The following is a 19,702-nucleotide window of genomic DNA, read 5'->3' as shown; positions in this document are numbered from 1 at the left end:
AACTGCTCATAAGACTGTCAGAAAGAAATTAAAACTCTTCCCATACAAAATAATGGCGGTACAAGAACTGGAATGAAACTGATAATGAAAAACGAATACGCTATTGCAGATGGTTTAACCGATTCATCGAAGAGAATACAGCTAATGTGTTGTATGTGACCTTTTTCACCGACGAAGCATGGTTCCATCTCTCGGGTTACGTTAACTCACAAAATTCAAGATTGTGGTCATCCGATAATCCTCACAATTTGCACGAAACACCCCTACATGATTTCAAGGTTGATGTGTGGGTTGCGATTTCCAGACGTCGAATTGTTGGCCTTATTTTCTTTATGAACACAATAAACAGCGAGCACTATTGTTCGGAGATTCTTCACACCTTCATCAGTCAGATGACAAGTGATGAAATTAGTTACTCATGGTTTCAACAGGATGGTGCTACTGCCCACACATCTCACAGATCTATGCGGTTATTTAGGAATGTTTTGGAGATCGCATTATTTCCAAAGACGTGTGGCCCCCACGCTCACCAGATCTTAATCCACCAGACTTTTACCTACGGGAAGCAGCAAAATCTGCAGTGTATCGAGATTGTCCGCGCACGCTGGATGACTTGAAAGCAGCGATAACAGCATTAATTCAGTTTATTTCAAGCCAGCAACTGATAGCGGTGTTTAGAGACAAAATAAGAAGGATTCAAGCCTGTATTGATGCCAACGGGGGTCACTTTCAACACTGTTTATAATTGTCATTCATATTTATCTCCTGTATTCTACATTGAGACATGTCTGTTAATAAATATATAAGTGCACAGTGACTTTCCGAACACCCTGTACCTCCGATGTTAATAATCTTAAAGTACTTTCCTGAATAAAAAAAAAGTTTAAAATAACATCAAGAAAAAACCAAACTGAATTCATCCTGGCGAGTGACTCGATTGTTTTTTATTTCTTACTTTCTATAACCTACATTTTATAACTGCACGTGAATTATAAGTTTGTTACTATGCCTTACTACATCTATTGTGGTTAACTTTATGAGTATTACAAGAAAATAAAATGGAATGTGACGTAGGTCGTATAGTTTGTTTGTTTTTTGAGTTTCGCGCAAAGCTACTCGAGGGCTATCTGCGCTAGCCGTCCCTAATTTAGCAATGTAAGACTAGAGGGAAGGAAACTAGTCATCACCACCCACCGCCAACTCTTTTACCATCGAATAGTAAGATTGACCGACACATTATAACGCTCCCACGGCTGAAAGGGCAAGCGTGTTTGGTGCGAAGGGGATTCGAACCCGCGACCCTCAGATTACGAGTCGAACGCCTTAACCCACCTGGCCATGTCCGGCCAGATCGTGTAGTAACTTTATAAACACAACGAAATACAATTTGCTTACCCATGGTTTTTACTCGTCCAAGACGGTCAATAACATAAGAAGACAAAATGTTGCCTGGAATGATAGCCAGCTGAGCGAAGAGGTTCTCTAGGAATATTGTTTGGAGGTTGTAGTTAATATCAAAGTCAATGGTGCAACCAGCCGTTGTGCTGATAAAATGTGAATTCTCCAAGCTACAATCCTGAAATCGATATTCATGGAAATCAGTGTCGTAAAAAAAGCACCGTAGAAGTGAGTTCGACGAAAAAACGTTTTGCTGGAGCGCACGTCACTGAACGTACAATTTAGAAATGTACAATTGATAAACGTACAGTGGCTCAACACCATGTCCTCAAAACGTACGTTTTCGAAGTAAGAGTTATAATAATGGATATTTTCCATGGTGCTGTTAAATACGGTGTTGTAGACAGTGTTGTTGACCTCACTAGAAGCCCGGGCACGAAACTCGTCCACTGTAATTTTCTTGATGTATTCTGGGAACCAAATGGACATCCCGTAAAAGCTACATACGTAAAATCACACGCGAAAAGATTAAACACAATAAATTGTAGCATTAGACAATACTCATATTCAACAACAACATTCGTAATATAATCTACACTTTTCGAATTTTATAAACTGTGACAAGATTACGTAGTTTACTTGGTGTAAAATTGTTTGGTCTATTTGCCATAAAACAAGCTGATCAAAATAAAACTCAAACCAAAATCTATGTAAAGAGAAAACGCTACTAAAACACCATGATTTTAAAATATCACTTTTACTACAATACATAAATAAAGTCGAAATTAGGATGTAACACTACTTTTGGCATTTGGTTCATTTTAATATGTTGTAAAATCCATTAAAATATGAAAATTATGTTTGGTGGAGAAAATTTGGAGTTTTATTCAAAAGAATAAAATGTAAATTAAAAACATTATCCCCACTAGATGGCGCTGTAAACGTGATATTAATATTACTTTTTCTTTTCAGTAGGCACTACCAATATATACGATCCATCAGTTCTCAAAAATTAATCTTTAATTAAATATGAAGTATTTTTATCTCACGCTATCTTAGATTTAAACTATGAAGCTAACCACCATTGGTTCTCTTCGCAACTTAGAGAAAAGAACAACGTAAGAAAATAATTAATTTGCGTATGTAGTGACATAAATAAATACTTACGGTACGTCTGTGGAAATTGGTTGTCAATGACTTAATTAATGTTTAATTAAATATTTTTTCTCTATCACTATACATTAATTACAACCCTAGTTTTAACGCATGTCTTCAGCCTTTAATCTATTGCCATCTTCAGAAAAACGGGACACTAGTTAATAAACAGGGTTACGTGACTGTGCAGGCTACTAAACATAACAAGAGTTAAAAAAAAACACATTAAAAACACAGTCATAAATAAAAATATTTTTGCCATCGTCTGCCCACACAACCGATACAAGTCAAAGTAACATTACACATATAATTCTGACTCGAGAGTTTTTATTTTACATTAAAAAACATTGGAAAGGAGCTCTGAGGTAATGCTTACCCAAAAGCAGTTGTTACCCAAACTACGAGTAAAACTGCGGTTATTCGAGTGTATGGACGACAAACGATTTGCATCAGGGAATTCCAGAACTAAAGAAGAAAAGTGGAAATCATTTATTAGATATAGATACATTTTATTGTTAGTGGAAAAACTTAAGACATTCGAACTGCAAAACCCAACATGTATAATCACACACTACTAAATGTTTAATTAAAAACAATATAACGATGTCCATGTGACTGTTGCTGTTTTATATCAGCTTAAGTTCACACGTGACAACGATACCAATACTGGAACGAGGCCTTCTTTTGTTTACTTCACAAACAGTATTTTCAGGTATTTAAAGCTTTAAGGCTGTTGTAACGAATTTGCTGTTGTAAATTTATTTTAATATCTGTGTGTGTGTTTTGTTTTTTTTCCAGTTTGATTCATGTGACGTATATTGTTTGAAGTGTATTGCGCAAGTCTCGGCTGTTCTCTAAATTTGTGGAAAATTCTCAATGTACGTTTTACGAAAACACTAGCGTAATTTCGAATAATGTTGAACATTCTAGAATTTCGTCTTAAAGTATATAAACCGACGCCTCAGGAGACAGAGATAAAATATTGTTTGGTCGCTACAGTTAGTATACTATACGCTTCGGAAGTTGTAATTATGAGAAACTCTTACTAATCAGAAAAATACATGTATTTGACCAGGAACGTTTCTAGATTTCGAACATTACATACTTCAGTGAATTAACATCGGACGTTCGTATTTCTGCAAATACATTAAATATCTTAGTTGGTGAAAAGTGAGCTTTAAAGTGGTGTGAGGCCACCCAAGAATAGACATCTCACTAGCTTAAGAAAGGTGTAATAATATCAAATAAGAATTAAACTGTCATCGTGAGCCTGGACCATCGATAAAATATTCAGTTCTAGACTAGATAGAAGACTCAGTATAGTTTGTAAAACTCTTGTACATAAACCAATAATAATTATAATAACTATTTTTAATAACCGTTATTATAAATTGTACTGTTATTTGTATATTAAAATACATTTGTGTTGAGAAAGAAAACTGCTGTATTAATATTGTTGGCAAATATCACAAATTTGATAGATATAGAAATTGAAATAACTCCTAAATTAAAATTTCCGGCTATTTGAAATCGTAATACGTAACGTATGTAACATAATAAACCAAATACTAGTCGGAGCTAAATTATAATACGTAACACAATATTGTATTCACTCGAGCTCCAGAAACTCCAGTGTTACGCTGTTTCAATTCTTAAAATGTTCACAATCTAGTACTAACTACTGTTGATCACTACTGTACTCACTCAAGCTGCGAATGGTCACCACCCCACAGTAATCGCAAAGTATTCTCCCACGTATCATCAAACCAACGTCTGATCATATGTACATAATTATCAAGTCACTGCATTATTCACTAACTCGTAATTTAAATGAATATCAATCTGTCTAATATATTCCTTATCTTTTCCAAATCTATTCCAGTGCTTAACGTAATGAATACGTGATAAACACTCTAGTAAAGCGTTTCGACCATCACTTACTGAATCTAAGGCATCGATTAATTCCGCAAGAAGACCTCTCTTGGTCGGTAGAGGGATGGTGAACAATTGTCTTGTTGGCATTTCCATGTCAGAAAGCTAGAAAAAACGATCCAATGAATGCCTGACGAAAAGGCTAAAAGGAAATTACTTGTATATTTCTTAGAGACTTTAAACGTGATAATTAGATTGTCGTTTATGGCGGTAAGTCGATTAAGTTTCATCTTTCTTTAGGTTGTTCTCATGTCGCAGGTCTTGAAATGAAATACCTTATGACCTCTACATAAAAGCTGTAATGTTATCCACTTAAATTAATCAAATGTAGTCTTTCGCCATAGGGTGCGTCGACATCAGATTACAAAAAGGTGTTGTAAAAATTCCATTAACGCCACTGTTGAAATTAGTGTTGGAAAAATTACGTTTGTTTGTAATTAATCACAAACTATACAATGGGCTATCTGTGCTCTGCCCACAACAGGTAATGAAACCTGATTTTTAGCATTTAAGTCCGCAGACATACTGATGTTCCACTGAGGGCGAAAAAGTCATGAATTATTTTTTATTAAACATCAACAACTGTAATGGGACATTTCTTCATGTTTCATACCTTAATATATTATACTGTGATTTTGTCACTAGAATACCAACTTCATGGTATCACCTTATCATTAAATTACAGTCATGCTAGAAAAACAAAATAAACCTGTACCATTACCACACCAAACACCTGTGAATACAAATAGTTATTTAAGATACACGAATGATGAGGCCTGACTTAAACGTTATTAAAGTACATATAATAAATGTAGAATACTCACAGCTGTTAAGTAGTAAAATACGACAGGAAGTGTCTTGGTTATATGTGACTAAGAGTGTTGAAGTTACACAATCCACATTTCAAATGTATTACTTAACTTTAGTCATAAACATCATTTTTTCTCAAACTATCCTTCTTCTAAAAATATTAGAGTCATTTGACTGAGCATTTTTACCAATACAGACCAAACTTAAGAATTATTGTATAGCCTAAACCTTCGAATTACGTTATTACTGAACCTAGGTATTACTGTAAAAGAGTGAACATTAGAATCAGTACTTAGACTGAACACTGAAATCAATACATATATATGTATATCTTAGAATTTGGAATTAGTAGACTAACCTTTAACATTTGTAGACTAGCTCTGCAGTCAGACAGAATGTTGAAATCAGAAAACTGAGCTTAGAAATCAGTAGACTAAACTTTAGAATTAGTAGATTGAACCTTGAGGTCAATATATATAGTACGAATCCTTATATCAGTATACAGGCTGCATTTTGTTATCAGTACACAGAATGAATTCCTGAATTATATATATATATATCCAGGATTTTGAAATTAGTAGAGTGAATATTGTTATCATTACTGACTCTGTCTCGAAATTCTTGTAGACTGGACCTTAAAATAAGTAGACTGAAATTTGGAATCAGCAGACTTGGCCTTATAATTAGTAGAATAAACCTTTTAATCAGTAAATTGGACCTTGTAATCAGTAGAATACATTTTTTAATCAGTAGACTTGACCTTATAATTAGTAGAATGAACCTTTTAATCAGTATTTGAACCTTTTAACTTCACATACCTGGTACTCTGATCCTGGTGAGTGAGTATGGTTGGTTTTGAAGATATTCTGGTAAATAACCATTGCTTCACCATCACGTCCTTTCTATAAAAACACAAACAGTCAACATTTTATCTAGCTCAGCATTCAAAGCAAACCTTTAACATTTACTACAATCAAATAAAACACCAACTGTTCCCCACATTGGTATAAAAGTTCTTAAAAGAAATAGATTATAGTGTAACTTGTTTACATGTAACAGTGAAAAACATTTTACAAGATTTGATGTTGTGAGTTACAAATTAACACAATGAGGCACCTGTGCGAACCAGCAGTCTTACCGCTATCTTCGAGATGGGTGCTTATAAAATTTATCAGATGGTTTGTTAACATTTCAATGACAGACGGGAGTTGAGTTTTGAAAGACAAAACTTTAACCATTATTCAAGCTAATATTCAATACACTGGATTGGTGCCAAATCCTATCCTGTTCAGTACCAGATTCTATTACCTATCTCCATCCTAACAGTACTATTATGTACCAGATTCTATTCCCTATCTCCATCCTAACAGTACTATTATGTACCAGATTCTATTCCCTATCTCCATCCTAACAGTACTATTATGTACCAAATTCTATTCCCTATCTCCATCCTAACAGTACTATTATGTACCAAATTCTATTCCCTATCTCCATCCTAACAGTACTATTATATACCAGATTCTATTCCCTATCTCCATCCTAACAGTACTATTATGTACCAGATTCTATTCCCTATCTCCATCCTAACAGTACTATTATGTACCAGATTCTATTCTATCTCCATCCTAACAGTACTATTATGTACCAAATTCTATTCCCTATCTCCATCCTAACAGTACTATTATGTACCAAATTCTATTCCCTATCTCCATCCTAACAGTACTATTATATACCAGATTCTATTCCCTATCTCCATCCTAACAGTACTATTATATACCAGATTCTATTCCCTATCTCCATCCTAACAGTACTATTATGTACCAGATTCTATTCCCTATCTCCATCCTAACAGTACTATTATGTACCAAATTCTATTCCCTATCTCCATCCTAACAGTACTATTATGTACCAAACTCTATTCCCTATCTCCATCCTAACAGTACTATTATATACCAGATTCTATTCCCTATCTCCATCCTAACAGTACTATTATGTACCAGATTCTATTCCCTATCTCCATCCTAACAGTACTATTATGTACCAGATTCTATTCCCTATCTCCATCCTAACAGTACTATTATATACCAGATTCTATTCCCTATCTCCATCCTAACAGTACTATTATATACCAGATTCTATTCCCTATCTCCATCCTAACAGTACTATTATGTACCATATTCTATCCCCTATCTCCATTATATTAGTATCATTATGTACCAGATCCTATTCCTTGTCTCCATCTTAACTGTACCATTATGTACAAGATTCTAATCCCCTGTCTTCATTCTAATAGCATCATTATGTACCAGATTCCATTCCCTATCTCCATCCTAACAGTACTATTATGTACCAGATTCTATTCCTTGTCTCCATCCTAACAGTGCTATTATATACCAGATCCTATTCCTTGTCTCCATCCTAACAGTACTATTATGTACCAGATTCTATTCCCTATCTCCATCCTAACAGTACTATTATGTACCAAATTCTATTCCCTATCTCCATCCTAACAGTACTATTATGTACCAGATTCTATTCCCTATCTCCATCCTAACAGTACTATTATATACCAGATTCTATTCCCTATCTCCATCCTAACAGTACTATTATGTACCAGATTCTATTCCCTATCTCCATCCTAACAGTACTATTATGTACCAAATTCTATTCCCTATCTCCATCCTAACAGTACTATTATATACCAGATTCTATTCCCTATCTCCATCCTAACAGTACTATTATATACCAGATCCTATTCCTTGTCTCCATCCTAACAGTACTATTATATACCAGATCCTATTCCTTGTCTCCATCCTAAAGGTGCTATTATATACCAGATCCTATTCCTTGTCTCCATCCTAACTGTACCATTATGTACAAGATTCTAATGCCCTGTCTTCATTCTATTAGCATCATTATGTACCAGATCCTATTCCTTGTCTCCATCTTAACTGTACCATTATGTACAAGATTCTAATCCCCTGTCTTCATTCTAATAGCATCATTATGTACCAGATTCTATTCCCTATCTCCACCCTAACAGTACTATTATGTACCAGATTCTATTCCCTATCTCCATCCTAACAGTACTATTATGTACCAAATTCTATTCCCTATCTCCATCCTAACAGTACTATTATGTACCAAATTCTATTCCCTATCTCCATCCTAACAGTACTATTATGTACCATATTCTATCCCCTATCTCCATTATATTAGTATCATTATGTACCAGATCCTATTCCTTGTCTCCATCTTAACTGTACCATTATGTACAAGATTCTAATCCCCTGTCTTCATTCTAATAGCATCATTATGTACCAGATTCCATTCCCTATCTCCATCCTAACAGTACTATTATGTACCAGATTCTATTCCTTGTCTCCATCCTAACAGTGCTATTATATACCAGATCCTATTCCTTGTCTCCATCCTAACTGTACCATTATGTACAAGATTCTAATGCCCTGTCTTCATTCTATTAGCATCATTATGTACCAGATCCTATTCCTTGTCTCCATCTTAACTGTACCATTATGTACAAGATTCTAATCCCCTGTCTTCATTCTAATAGCATCATTATGTACCAGATTCTATTCCCTATCTCCACCCTAACAGTACTATTATGTACCAGATTCTATTCCCTATCTCCATCCTAACAGTACTATTATGTACCAAATTCTATTCCCTATCTCCATCCTAACAGTACTATTATGTACCAAATTCTATTCCCTATCTCCATCCTAACAGTACTATTATGTACCATATTCTATCCCCTATCTCCATTATATTAGTATCATTATGTACCAGATCCTATTCCTTGTCTCCATCTTAACTGTACCATTATGTACAAGATTCTAATCCCCTGTCTTCATTCTAATAGCATCATTATGTACCAGATTCCATTCCCTATCTCCATCCTAACAGTACTATTATGTACCAGATTCTATTCCTTGTCTCCATCCTAACAGTGCTATTATATACCAGATCCTATTCCTTGTCTCCATCCTAACTGTACCATTATGTACAAGATTCTAATGCCCTGTCTTCATTCTATTAGCATCATTATGTACCAGATCCTATTCCCTGTCTCCATCTTAACTGTATCATTATGTACAAGATTCTAATCCCCTGTCTTCATTCTATTAGCATCATTATGTACCAGATCCTATTCCTTGTCTCCATCCTAACAGTGCTATTATATACCAGATCCTATTCCTTGTCTCCATCCTAACAGTGCTATTATGTACCAGATCCTATTCCTTGTCTCCATCCTAACAGTGCTATTATATACCAGATCCTATTCCTTGTCTCCATCCTAAAGGTGCTATTATATACCAGATCCTATTCCTTGTCTCCATCCTAACTGTACCATTATGTACAAGATTCTATTCCTTGTCTCCATCCTAACAGTGCTATTATGTACCAGATCCTATTCCTTGTCTCCATCTTAACTGTACCATTATGTACAAGATTCTAATCCCCTGTCTTCATTCTATTAGCATCATTATGTACCAGATCCTATTTCTTGTCTCCATCCTAACAGTGCTATTATATACCAGATCCTATTCCTTGTCTCCATCCTAACTGTACCATTATGTACAAGATTCTAATCCCCTGTCTTCATTCTATTAGCATCATTATGTACCAGATCCTATTCCTTGTTTCCATCCTAACAATGCTATTATATACCAGATCCTATTCCTTGTCTCCATCTTAACAGTGCTATTATGTACCAGATTCTATTCCTCGTCTCCATCCTAATAGTGCTATTATGTACCAGACCCTATCCCTTGTCTACATCCTAATAATACTATTATGTACCAGATCTTAGCCACTGTCACCATCCTAATAATACAATTAATTACCAGACCCTATCCCCCGTCACCATCCTAATGGTACCATCATGTACCAAATCCTATTCCTTGTATTCCTTGTCTCCATCCTAACAATGCTATTATGTACCAGATTATATCCCCTGTCTCCATCCTAATAGTACCATCATGTACCAGATTCTATCCCTCGCATCCATCCTTACCATCATGTACCAGATTCTATCCCTCGTCTCCATCCTAATAGTGCTATTATGTATCAGACCCTATCCCTCGTCTCCATCCTAATAGTGCTATTATGTACCAGACCCTTGTCTACATCCTAATAATACACCAGATCTTATCCTTGTCACCATCCTAATATCATGTACCAGACCCTACCCCCGTCACCATCCTTATAGTACCATCATGTACCAGACCCTATCCCCCGTCACCATCCTAATAACATTATTATGTACCAGATTCTAGTTCCTATCCAAAAGCTGTCTGTGAAAATAAACGATCAACGGGGATAGATTGAAGATTTTGTTTGCTAGTTTGTTGTTAAGCACAAGCTTACACAATGAGTTATCTGTGCTCAACCAAACGTTTGTACCGAATGTTGAATTTTTCGCTATATAAGTCCCTAAACTTACTGTTTAGCAAAGGGTGGGCATAAAGTGAAGGAAAGATAACACACTACCTTGGCATCACTGTAGGGCTATGCTACTATTTTAAAACATCAAATGTCCAATTACTTTTACGTCACACGCGTAAGCATGTCAGATTTCATAAATGGATTTAGTAACGCACAGACATACATGCAGAAAGATCAATACATCCTAAAAAGTTCGTTTAAAAATACTATAAAAATATTGTAGCTTCTACAATTTATATCACTAACGTAAAGTGGTAATTTACCAATTACAGAATTATTGCCTTTTATATTATGATTAGTTGGTACACCTGCAGTAAATAGATAAAAATAATTAAAGTTAAAATTAAAACTGTTTGGATTGGTACGTTATTTTAAAATACAGATCAACGAGCTGTGAAAATCTGGTAATTATGGTTAAATTACTCTTTTTTCAGTAATTCAATTAAATATCGCGAGAGTTGTTTTAAAAAAATGAATGGCACTCGACTCCTAATCCGAAGGTCCCGGGATTGAAACCCCGTCGCACCAAACGTGCTTGCCCCCCGCTAGTACAGCGGTATGTCTCCGAATTTACAACGCTAAAATCAGGGGATCGATTCCCCTCGGTGGGCTGAGCAGATAGCCCGATGTGGCTTTGCTATAAGAAAACACCAAACGTGCTCTCCCTTTGAGCCGTGGGGTCGTTTTAATGTTACGGTTAATCCAACTATTCGTTAGTAAAAGAGTAGCCCAAGAGTAAGCGGTGGGTGGTGATGACTAGCTGCCGTCCCTTTAGTCTTACACTGCTAAATTAGGGACGGCTAGCGCAGATAGCCTTCGTGTAGCTTTGTACGAAATTCAAAACAAACAAACCAATTCACAAATATCAATTCTTTTACATTTGCTTCTGGAATCTCTAAAATTCCCTCTGCCGACCAATATGTTATGGTTAGTTTTGAATTCGAATTCCTATATACTAACGTTTCCCTTGATGAAACTTTAATCATGAACATTGTTATTCCCGCAGTAGTACAATTACAATACTGTTTATAAAACATCTAAATGGGTAAGTTGTTTGTTGGTTTGTTTTCAATTAAGCACAAAGCTACACAATGGGCTATCTGTCGTCTTGCCCATTACTTGTATCGAAATTCGGTTTCTAGCGTTGTAAGTCCTCAGACAAACCACTGTGCCACTGTGGGAGGATAAATGGGTAAGAGAAAGGCAAATAATCAAATGATCACTTGTTTACCATGTAAAAGAGATGAGATTTACAAAAGATCTGACTCAGCTATCCCTAGATTATTATTATGGCATATTATATTATTATTATTGGAAAATACAACAGACAACAAGGCCCGGCATGGCCAGGTTGGTTAAGGCGTTCGACTCGTAATCTGATGGCGATGGGTGGTGATAACTAGCTGCCGTCCCTCTAGTCTTACACTACTAAATTAGGGACCGCTAGCGCAGGTAGCCCTCGTGTAGCTTTACGCGAATTCAAAACAACAACAATGGAAAACAAAAACGCCATGGTAATTTTTGGAAACGTGGCATTTAATAAACAGTATATGTTTTCTAATTAATCATAATTGTTTCGTGCAACAGAATACTGAAACATATACCTCCAAAAGAAATCTCGGACTCTCTGGAAGAAAAAACAGTCCAATTGAAGATATGACAGCAGGAAGGGCACATATTACCAGAAATATTCGCCAGCTCGCAAAGTGAAGTTTTTCAGACAGAAGAATACTGAAACCTAGAGTTCAATAGGTAAAATATGTCCATAACATTCATTTTCTCACAATATTTCACAAATTTGTAAAAAAAAATTATCTTCTCGCAGAACAAGCATAACAAGTGATAAAAACGTTTTAAATTAAATTTTGTAAAAATATATTTTACTTAATACATCCTAGCCATATAACACATAGACATAAATTCCCATTAAAATAGAGAAAACCTCAGGCTCACTAAGAGATTAAAGCCATGACTGAAACGACAGCGCCACCGTTATTTTGCTGTCGTTTTGTTTCAGACAACGTAAAGTGATAAGTGTTTGAATGCACTTGATTGTTACGTTTGTTCACGAAAAGGTAACTGCAAATAAAATTGTGCATGAAAAACACAAGCTAAATTTCTAAAACAATTAATTTTTTTTACCTTTTTTACTGTTTTTATAGATAACTTTGTATTTTTCAATACTTACATATACTTACAAAAAAGCGCATCTTTACTTTTCTCTTAACATTTTAACTGTTGAGATTTTCAGATGTTTACTATTTCGTATATTTTTGTTCAACAATAAACTTACCTGTACGAGGTATTATTGCCCATGCCATGAGAGCTACAAATACGCCCCCTACACCCCAGAATATCAGCAACCAGCTCAAGTGGCGCCCTCTATGTCTTCTGGTAAGAAATTCACTATAGTAGGTGAAGACAATCGGAAGAGATCCGCCTACGCTGTAAATTAAGATAAGTTCGCAGATGTTATTCATTCCGTTTTCAAGTTAAATGTTAATAATTTCATATACACAAAAATTCAAAAAACTTGTAGCAAGGTTATTCATTAAAGACTGTTTACTTTTTTAAAAAAATAAAACAGAATATTTTCTAAAATTTATATGAACAAAAGGAGCTTGATAAATTGTCAAATGAGAGAGAGAGTTATTGTTTGAATCTTGTAGTTTTTGGATAATACAAGTTTTCCCTACTATGATATAGTTTATAACCACTTATTTCTCTTTTAAAAACCGTGTACTTGAGATGCATTCTTAAAGGTTTTAGAAACTTTCATAGTTTTTGTACATACCCAATACCACTGCAGAGTCTGGTCAACATAAATAAGCCGTACGTAGGCATGAAGGCAGTAATTAATGCAAATATTGCATTAGCTGAAAGAGCAGACAGTAGCGTCCTCCTGCGGCCAATTTTGTCGGCAAGAATTCCCCACACAAGTCCTCCTATCATCATTCCCAAGAAAGATATCCCCGCTACGAAAATTATAAAAAAAATACTTATATCACAGAATTGAATTTAATTTCTTTTTGAAATTGGACCAAATCCAAAAATCCAAATGACTTTGACCAAACATTATCTCAAAATAAAAAATAAGTAATGCTTATAAACAATCACTTCAACACAACTACACATTTCCATAAAACTTCTGTGGTTATTCTTGACCTAGTACGAATTAATTATAAAGTGACAATGTCAACACCGACTGCCAATAAGATAAACTAACTGCTGATAAACAAACAAGTAACCAGTTAAATGTATCTCGCTGGTGTCCCTCTGATGATAAATAAGTTCAGCCAATAATAAGACATTCGAACGGTTGATTGAAGAAAACAGTAAAATCATTTATTTGTTCTCCTAAACATATCTAATAAGTGTTACTTATAATGCAAAAAGTGAAGGTATATTATTAGATTTAAATTTGCCTAGAGTTAAATACGTTTAAAATAATGGAAATTTCAATAGCAATATTATTATTGGATGTTTTAAATTTCTTATTTAGTTTTTGTTTAAACAGGTTTCTAAATAAAATTTGTAATCAAGATAATTTAGTTTTTTACTAAATTAAAAACCTACTGAGAAATATAAGACAGCTGTAATTATTTTCCAGTGAAATATTAACAAGCACCGTCAGCTTCTGTTTGTTTTTTCAATATGGAAAACATGTTTTAATAACCTCCCTTTCTGTTAGATAAACAATAAAATACAAGAAACAGTTTGTTATATTAAAGTTAACAGTTACGACCGTCCTTCTCATTTCAAGCCCGACATGGCCAGGTGTTCAAGACGCTCGACTCGTAATCCGATTGTCGCGGGTTCGAATCCCTGTCACACCAAACATGCTCGCCCTTTCAGTCGTGGGGGCGTTATAATTTTACGATCCATCCCACTATTCGTTGGTGAAATAGTTGGCGGTGGGTGGTAATGACTAGTTGCCTTCCCTCTTGTCTTACACTGCTAAATTAGGGATGGCTAACGCAGATAGCCACCGTGTAGCTTTGGGCGAAATTCAAAACAAACATTCTCTTCCTATTGGTTATTCTGACTCTTATTCGGAGGTTATAAGTTATGACCATCGTTTTCTTCTCGTAATATGTTCGTTTATTCCATCGTAGATATTCTAATTATAGAAATATTTACAACTGTCTTTCTGTTCTTCTAACACCTTCCCGTCAGAGAAGTGTATAACAATTATCATAATATTTCTAGTGTTCTTTGTTGGTTTAACCGTTGGTAACCTGTTCAGTGTTGAAAATCTCAGATGATCTTTTCTTATTCTTGCATTCTCTATTATTCCACTTTAAAATCTCTATTTCGGAGTTAACACTTAAAGCAGTTGTTTCTGTGCTTGAAAATTTCGAGTATAGTTCCCAAGTTCCACGGTTTTGTCTAAGTAGGCAGCTTGCTCTGACTGGTTTGGTTTAAACTTCGCGCAAAGCTACACGAGGGCTATCTGTGCTAGCCCTCCCTAATTTAGCAGTGTAAGACAAGAGGGAAAGCAGCTAGTCATCACCACCCACCGCCAACTCTTGGGCTACTCTTTTACCACCGAAAAGTGGGATTGACTGTCACATTATAATGTCCCCACGACTGAAAGGGCGAGCATGTTTGGTGTGACGGGGATTACGAGTCGCGTGCGTTAACCACCTGGTCATGCCGGGCTTGCTCTGACTGAAAGTTGATACAACTTAGTAGCACTATATACGGTATTCTCTAGACGGTTGGCATGGATATTAAAACTTTAATTAAAATAAAGTAGAAAACAATGTTTCCATCTTCTTAGGTCATTTAACCTGAAGAAGACCTAAGAAGGTCGAAACGTTGTTCTCTACTTTACTTTAATTAAGGTTTTAGCATCTATACAAGCCGTCTTGAGAATACATTTTTACTTTAGTGGGGTTCTCGTCATCACGAATTAATAACACTGATTACCACCATATTAAAAAACTTAGTCTTACAATAACAAAACGCCTTTTAATTTTCCAAATCGAAGTTCCGACTAATTATACGTAACGTATTTTAGTTGAGCTTACCTTGGAACTTTATGGCAACATCACGAGAGCATTTATATTTACATCGTAAAAAGTAGTTAAGAAATGATCTTGGGTTAAGTTTCATCAAATCTGTAATTTTCTATGTATATCAGTAATTGTCAGTAATATATCTATATAATTTTAACCTCTTTCTTTCCTTTATGCGTGGAATTACAATAATGACACGAAATAATAAAAACACCAAACAATAAATAAAATCAAGCTCCTAGCCACGCCCAATGGAGCGAGCGTCCCAATCGGTAGCCGTGAAAGAAGAAATGAATTGCCAGTGCGACAGACACATTTTCAGTCTCATCATGAACCTAGCAAAATCGCTTTCTAAGAGGCTCTTGGACTGGTCAAAGTGAAATGAATGTAATCAAGTTTATTACTTAAAACATACATTTTCAAATGGACACATTAGGTAAAAAATACAGTTCATGTGGATATGCCATATGTGTTTCTACTTTCAATTAACGAACCCGTGGGCCTATGGCCCACATTTACAGGACCGCTATAATTAAAATTTAATGCTCAAACAGCTGTTTGGCATTTTTTTCTGTTTAGTGACTATTGCTGTTATAATGAAAGTGGAACTTATTTAATCAAGTTTTTTTACGCGTTTTAATGTAAATCAATACCAAATTTGGGATTCCCATAAAAGTGTTTTCACAAAATACTTGGGTTCCCTAATGGGTTGGGGAAAACGTTTACCTTTGTGCAAAACCTCGGGGTCGAAACGATTTGTTTGAAGGCAGTGCGATCAGCGGTTTAGAAGTTACGTGGCACACGCAAACTGAATAGTGTTGTATTATCAGTGAAATAAAACTATTTTAAAAGATTATTTATTTTCTACCTTGTCATGGCGGCAATACGTGGTCCATAAAGTTGCTAACATGACTTTGTTCAAGTGATTTCGTTCTTTTCCTATCATGACCAGGTGGCTAAGGCACTCGACTAGTAATCTGAGGGCCACAGATTCGAATCCCCGTCATACCGAACATGTGCTCCCTTTCAGCCGTGGGGGCGTTATAATATTACGTTCAATCCCACTAGTCGTTGGTAAAATAGTAGCTCAAGAGTTGGCGTTGGGTGGTGATGACTAGCTGCATTCCCCCTAGTTTTACACCACTAAAGTATGGACGGTTAGCGCAGATAGCCCTCATGTAGATTTGAGCGAAATTAAAAAATACAACAAACAAACCATTCATTGTAAGTTCGACAAATAAACATAATTCTGTTCATATTTATCACAAAAAATATATTCTGTTAAAATTCACCATTCTGTAAACAGTATTAATATCTAATAAAAAATTAAACATTCGTTTGTTGGACAATGTAGTAGTAATGTGTAATTATTGTTATTTTCTTTTGAGTAGGCAGCAGTAACGTATGTACAATATTAAAACATTCTTGTTCATGTTTTACAAATCCACACATGTTCATGTTCATGTTCGTTGGTAAAATAGTAGCTCAAGAGTTGGCGTTGGATGGTGATGACTAGCTGCATTCCCCCTAGTTTTACACCACTAAAGTATGGACGGTTAGCGCAGATAGCCCTCATGTAGATTTAGCAGTGCCGTCCCTAATTTAGACAAGTAAGACAAGAGCAGCAGCTAGTCGTCACCATCCACCGCCAACTCTTGGGCTACTCTTTTACCAACGAATAGTGAGATTGACCGTTACATTATAACACCCCCACGGCTGAAAGAGCGACAGGGATGCGAACCCGCGACCCTCAGATTACGACTCGCACGCCTTAACACGCTTGGCCATGCAGGGCCCCTGTTACAAAAGAAACGCAGATTTTCCGGAAGAATTCTGCCATTATTAAATAATAACACTATGTAACACAAATTTTGTTCCTGAATAGTATGTGTTATTTCTTTATTGCTTATGTTGTAAAAGTACAGAAAATGGTCATTATTTCTTTCAAACTTTGCTTTTGTGACCTGAATAATAAAATTTAGAAATTAATCATTTTTTTATGTAAAAACGGACAAATTTGCACATTTTTATTCACGTAAGGTCTGAATAAAATAACATATGAATCAAGACTTACATGTATTTACACTAAAGTTATACAAAAATGTTTAGAAGTGAGTAGTTTTTCGAGATTTGCGACTGTAATGTAAATCACTTTCACGTATCAGACCCCAAATATAGTCTCCCATCATCGTTATACGCTCCTTGGTAGCGGCGTTCAAAGTCCAGTATATCTTGGTGGAAACGCTTGCCTTGCTCCCATGTTGTCCTTAAATCTATCAAGATGAGCGTCAAAGATGTAGACTTTCAGGAACATTCTGCAGCTCATTTTGCCATTGTTCTTCACCAGAGCCTCAACCAGTTCCACATAATTTTCGACCTTGTGATTGCCCAAGAAGTCCTAAACCACTGCGACAAAGCTGCCCCAAGCTTTTGCCTCTTCCTACTGAGCTTCTTGAGGAATGCTGTGCACTCCAGGATCTTCTTTATTTGTGATCCAACGAAGACACCAGCTTTGGCCTTTGCCTCAGATAGCTCAGGGAAAAAGTCTCGAAGGTACTTGAAAGCTGCAGACTCCTTATCAAGAGCTGTGACAAATTGTTTCATAAGATCCAATTTTACGTGCAATGGTGGGAACAACACCTTCTGGAGGTCTACTAATGGTTTACACTTGACGTTGTGCCTCCCCACAGAAAACTCGGTTTTTTGAGGCCAGTGCTTCCTGTTGTAGTGCACTGCGGTGTCCCTGTTGTTCCAAAGGCAAAGATAGCAGGGAAACTTGGTAAAGCCTCCTTAGAGACCCATCAGGAAAGTTACCATTTTGAAGTCGCATATAACCTCCCAGCCATACTCATCATACTTCAAGGGGCACCGAAAGATATTTAAATTTTAAAAGGTATAAGATTTGTATAATATAAAATCTTACTATTCAAGCAAGCAAAAATTGTCCGTCTTACTTTCTAGAGTTTTTTCTGCAGTGCTCGCAGGTAAAATGTCGAAATATGCCTTGTAGGTTTCAAACATTTTAGCAGATGCAGTCACAGAGTACTTTTTCGCTCTTTTCTTGATAAATTGGCCACATACATAGCAGAGTGCCTCTTGAGAATGCTTGCAGCTTCTTGATGCCACCTCTGATAAAATCAGATTAATCTATATATTCACTTAGGCAGCTAGAACTAAACTGAAGTGGTGAGCCCCTGTATATATAATACTATGGAAAGTTCTAGAAAATTCTAAAAGGTTCTTGAAAACTCTCGTAAGATCTACGACATTCTAGAAAGTTCTTGAAAATTATTGTAAGTTCAAGAAAATTCTCTATCAGCTACTCAGCACTGAATCGACCTGGAATGTTCTGGAAAAATGAGTAAATTTTAAAATTTCATTACCCAGTTCCCAAAAGCAAAGTGTGAAGAGAAACATAGGTCTTTTCAATTTACTTTAGGCATAAGCAATTTGAAAATAACACTTTCTGCCCAGGAACAAGAAAAAGTGTGATCTATCTGACACCCAATATACACAAGCAAACAACGTTTATGAGGAACAATCTCGGTGACAGGAAAGTATGGACTGTTGAGGTTCATCAGTACGATATGTTGAATGGAAAGTTTGAAACTACATGGGAAGGTTTCTATTAAACTCCAAGTTCATTGCCACTAAGTAAAAAAGCCCCAGTTCTGACCAAAACGTGAGAAGTGGCTGGATCTGTTGTTGACAGTGAAATTCTGCCACTTAGAGTGTCTCTGACAGGTGAGACAAAAAGGCACAATGGATGAAGACTATGACGCATGGCCTAAGGCACTGAGGTGAATGGGGAAGTGTATAGCTATATGAGAACCCCCTATAAACAGTCCATTACCCAGCAGCCATGGAACTGAAAATATTAGCAACACCTCCTCCTACTAGATGTCAGGGTTAATATG

General features: G+C 35.8%; 1 protein-coding gene across 1 annotated transcript in view; it reads right to left on the bottom strand.

Moving 5' to 3' along the window:
* LOC143249791 (synaptic vesicle glycoprotein 2C-like) overlaps positions 1-19,702 on the bottom strand; it is a 91,193-nt gene that overhangs the window by 12,051 nt on the left and 59,440 nt on the right. The window contains 8 exon segments of the mRNA XM_076500219.1: positions 1,396-1,623; positions 1,626-1,897; positions 2,930-3,018; positions 4,495-4,590; positions 6,114-6,197; positions 12,369-12,502; positions 13,058-13,209; positions 13,559-13,739. Coding sequence (XP_076356334.1) covers positions 1,396-1,623; positions 1,626-1,897; positions 2,930-3,018; positions 4,495-4,590; positions 6,114-6,197; positions 12,369-12,502; positions 13,058-13,209; positions 13,559-13,739 — 1,236 coding nt within the window.

This window comes from Tachypleus tridentatus, chromosome 4 (assembly GCF_004210375.1).
Source record: "Tachypleus tridentatus isolate NWPU-2018 chromosome 4, ASM421037v1, whole genome shotgun sequence".
In the NCBI taxonomy this organism is placed as follows: Eukaryota; Metazoa; Arthropoda; class Merostomata; order Xiphosura; family Limulidae; genus Tachypleus; species Tachypleus tridentatus.
The sequence above is the reverse complement of the archived record's forward strand: the minus strand, read 5'-3'. Positions and strand labels throughout refer to the sequence as shown.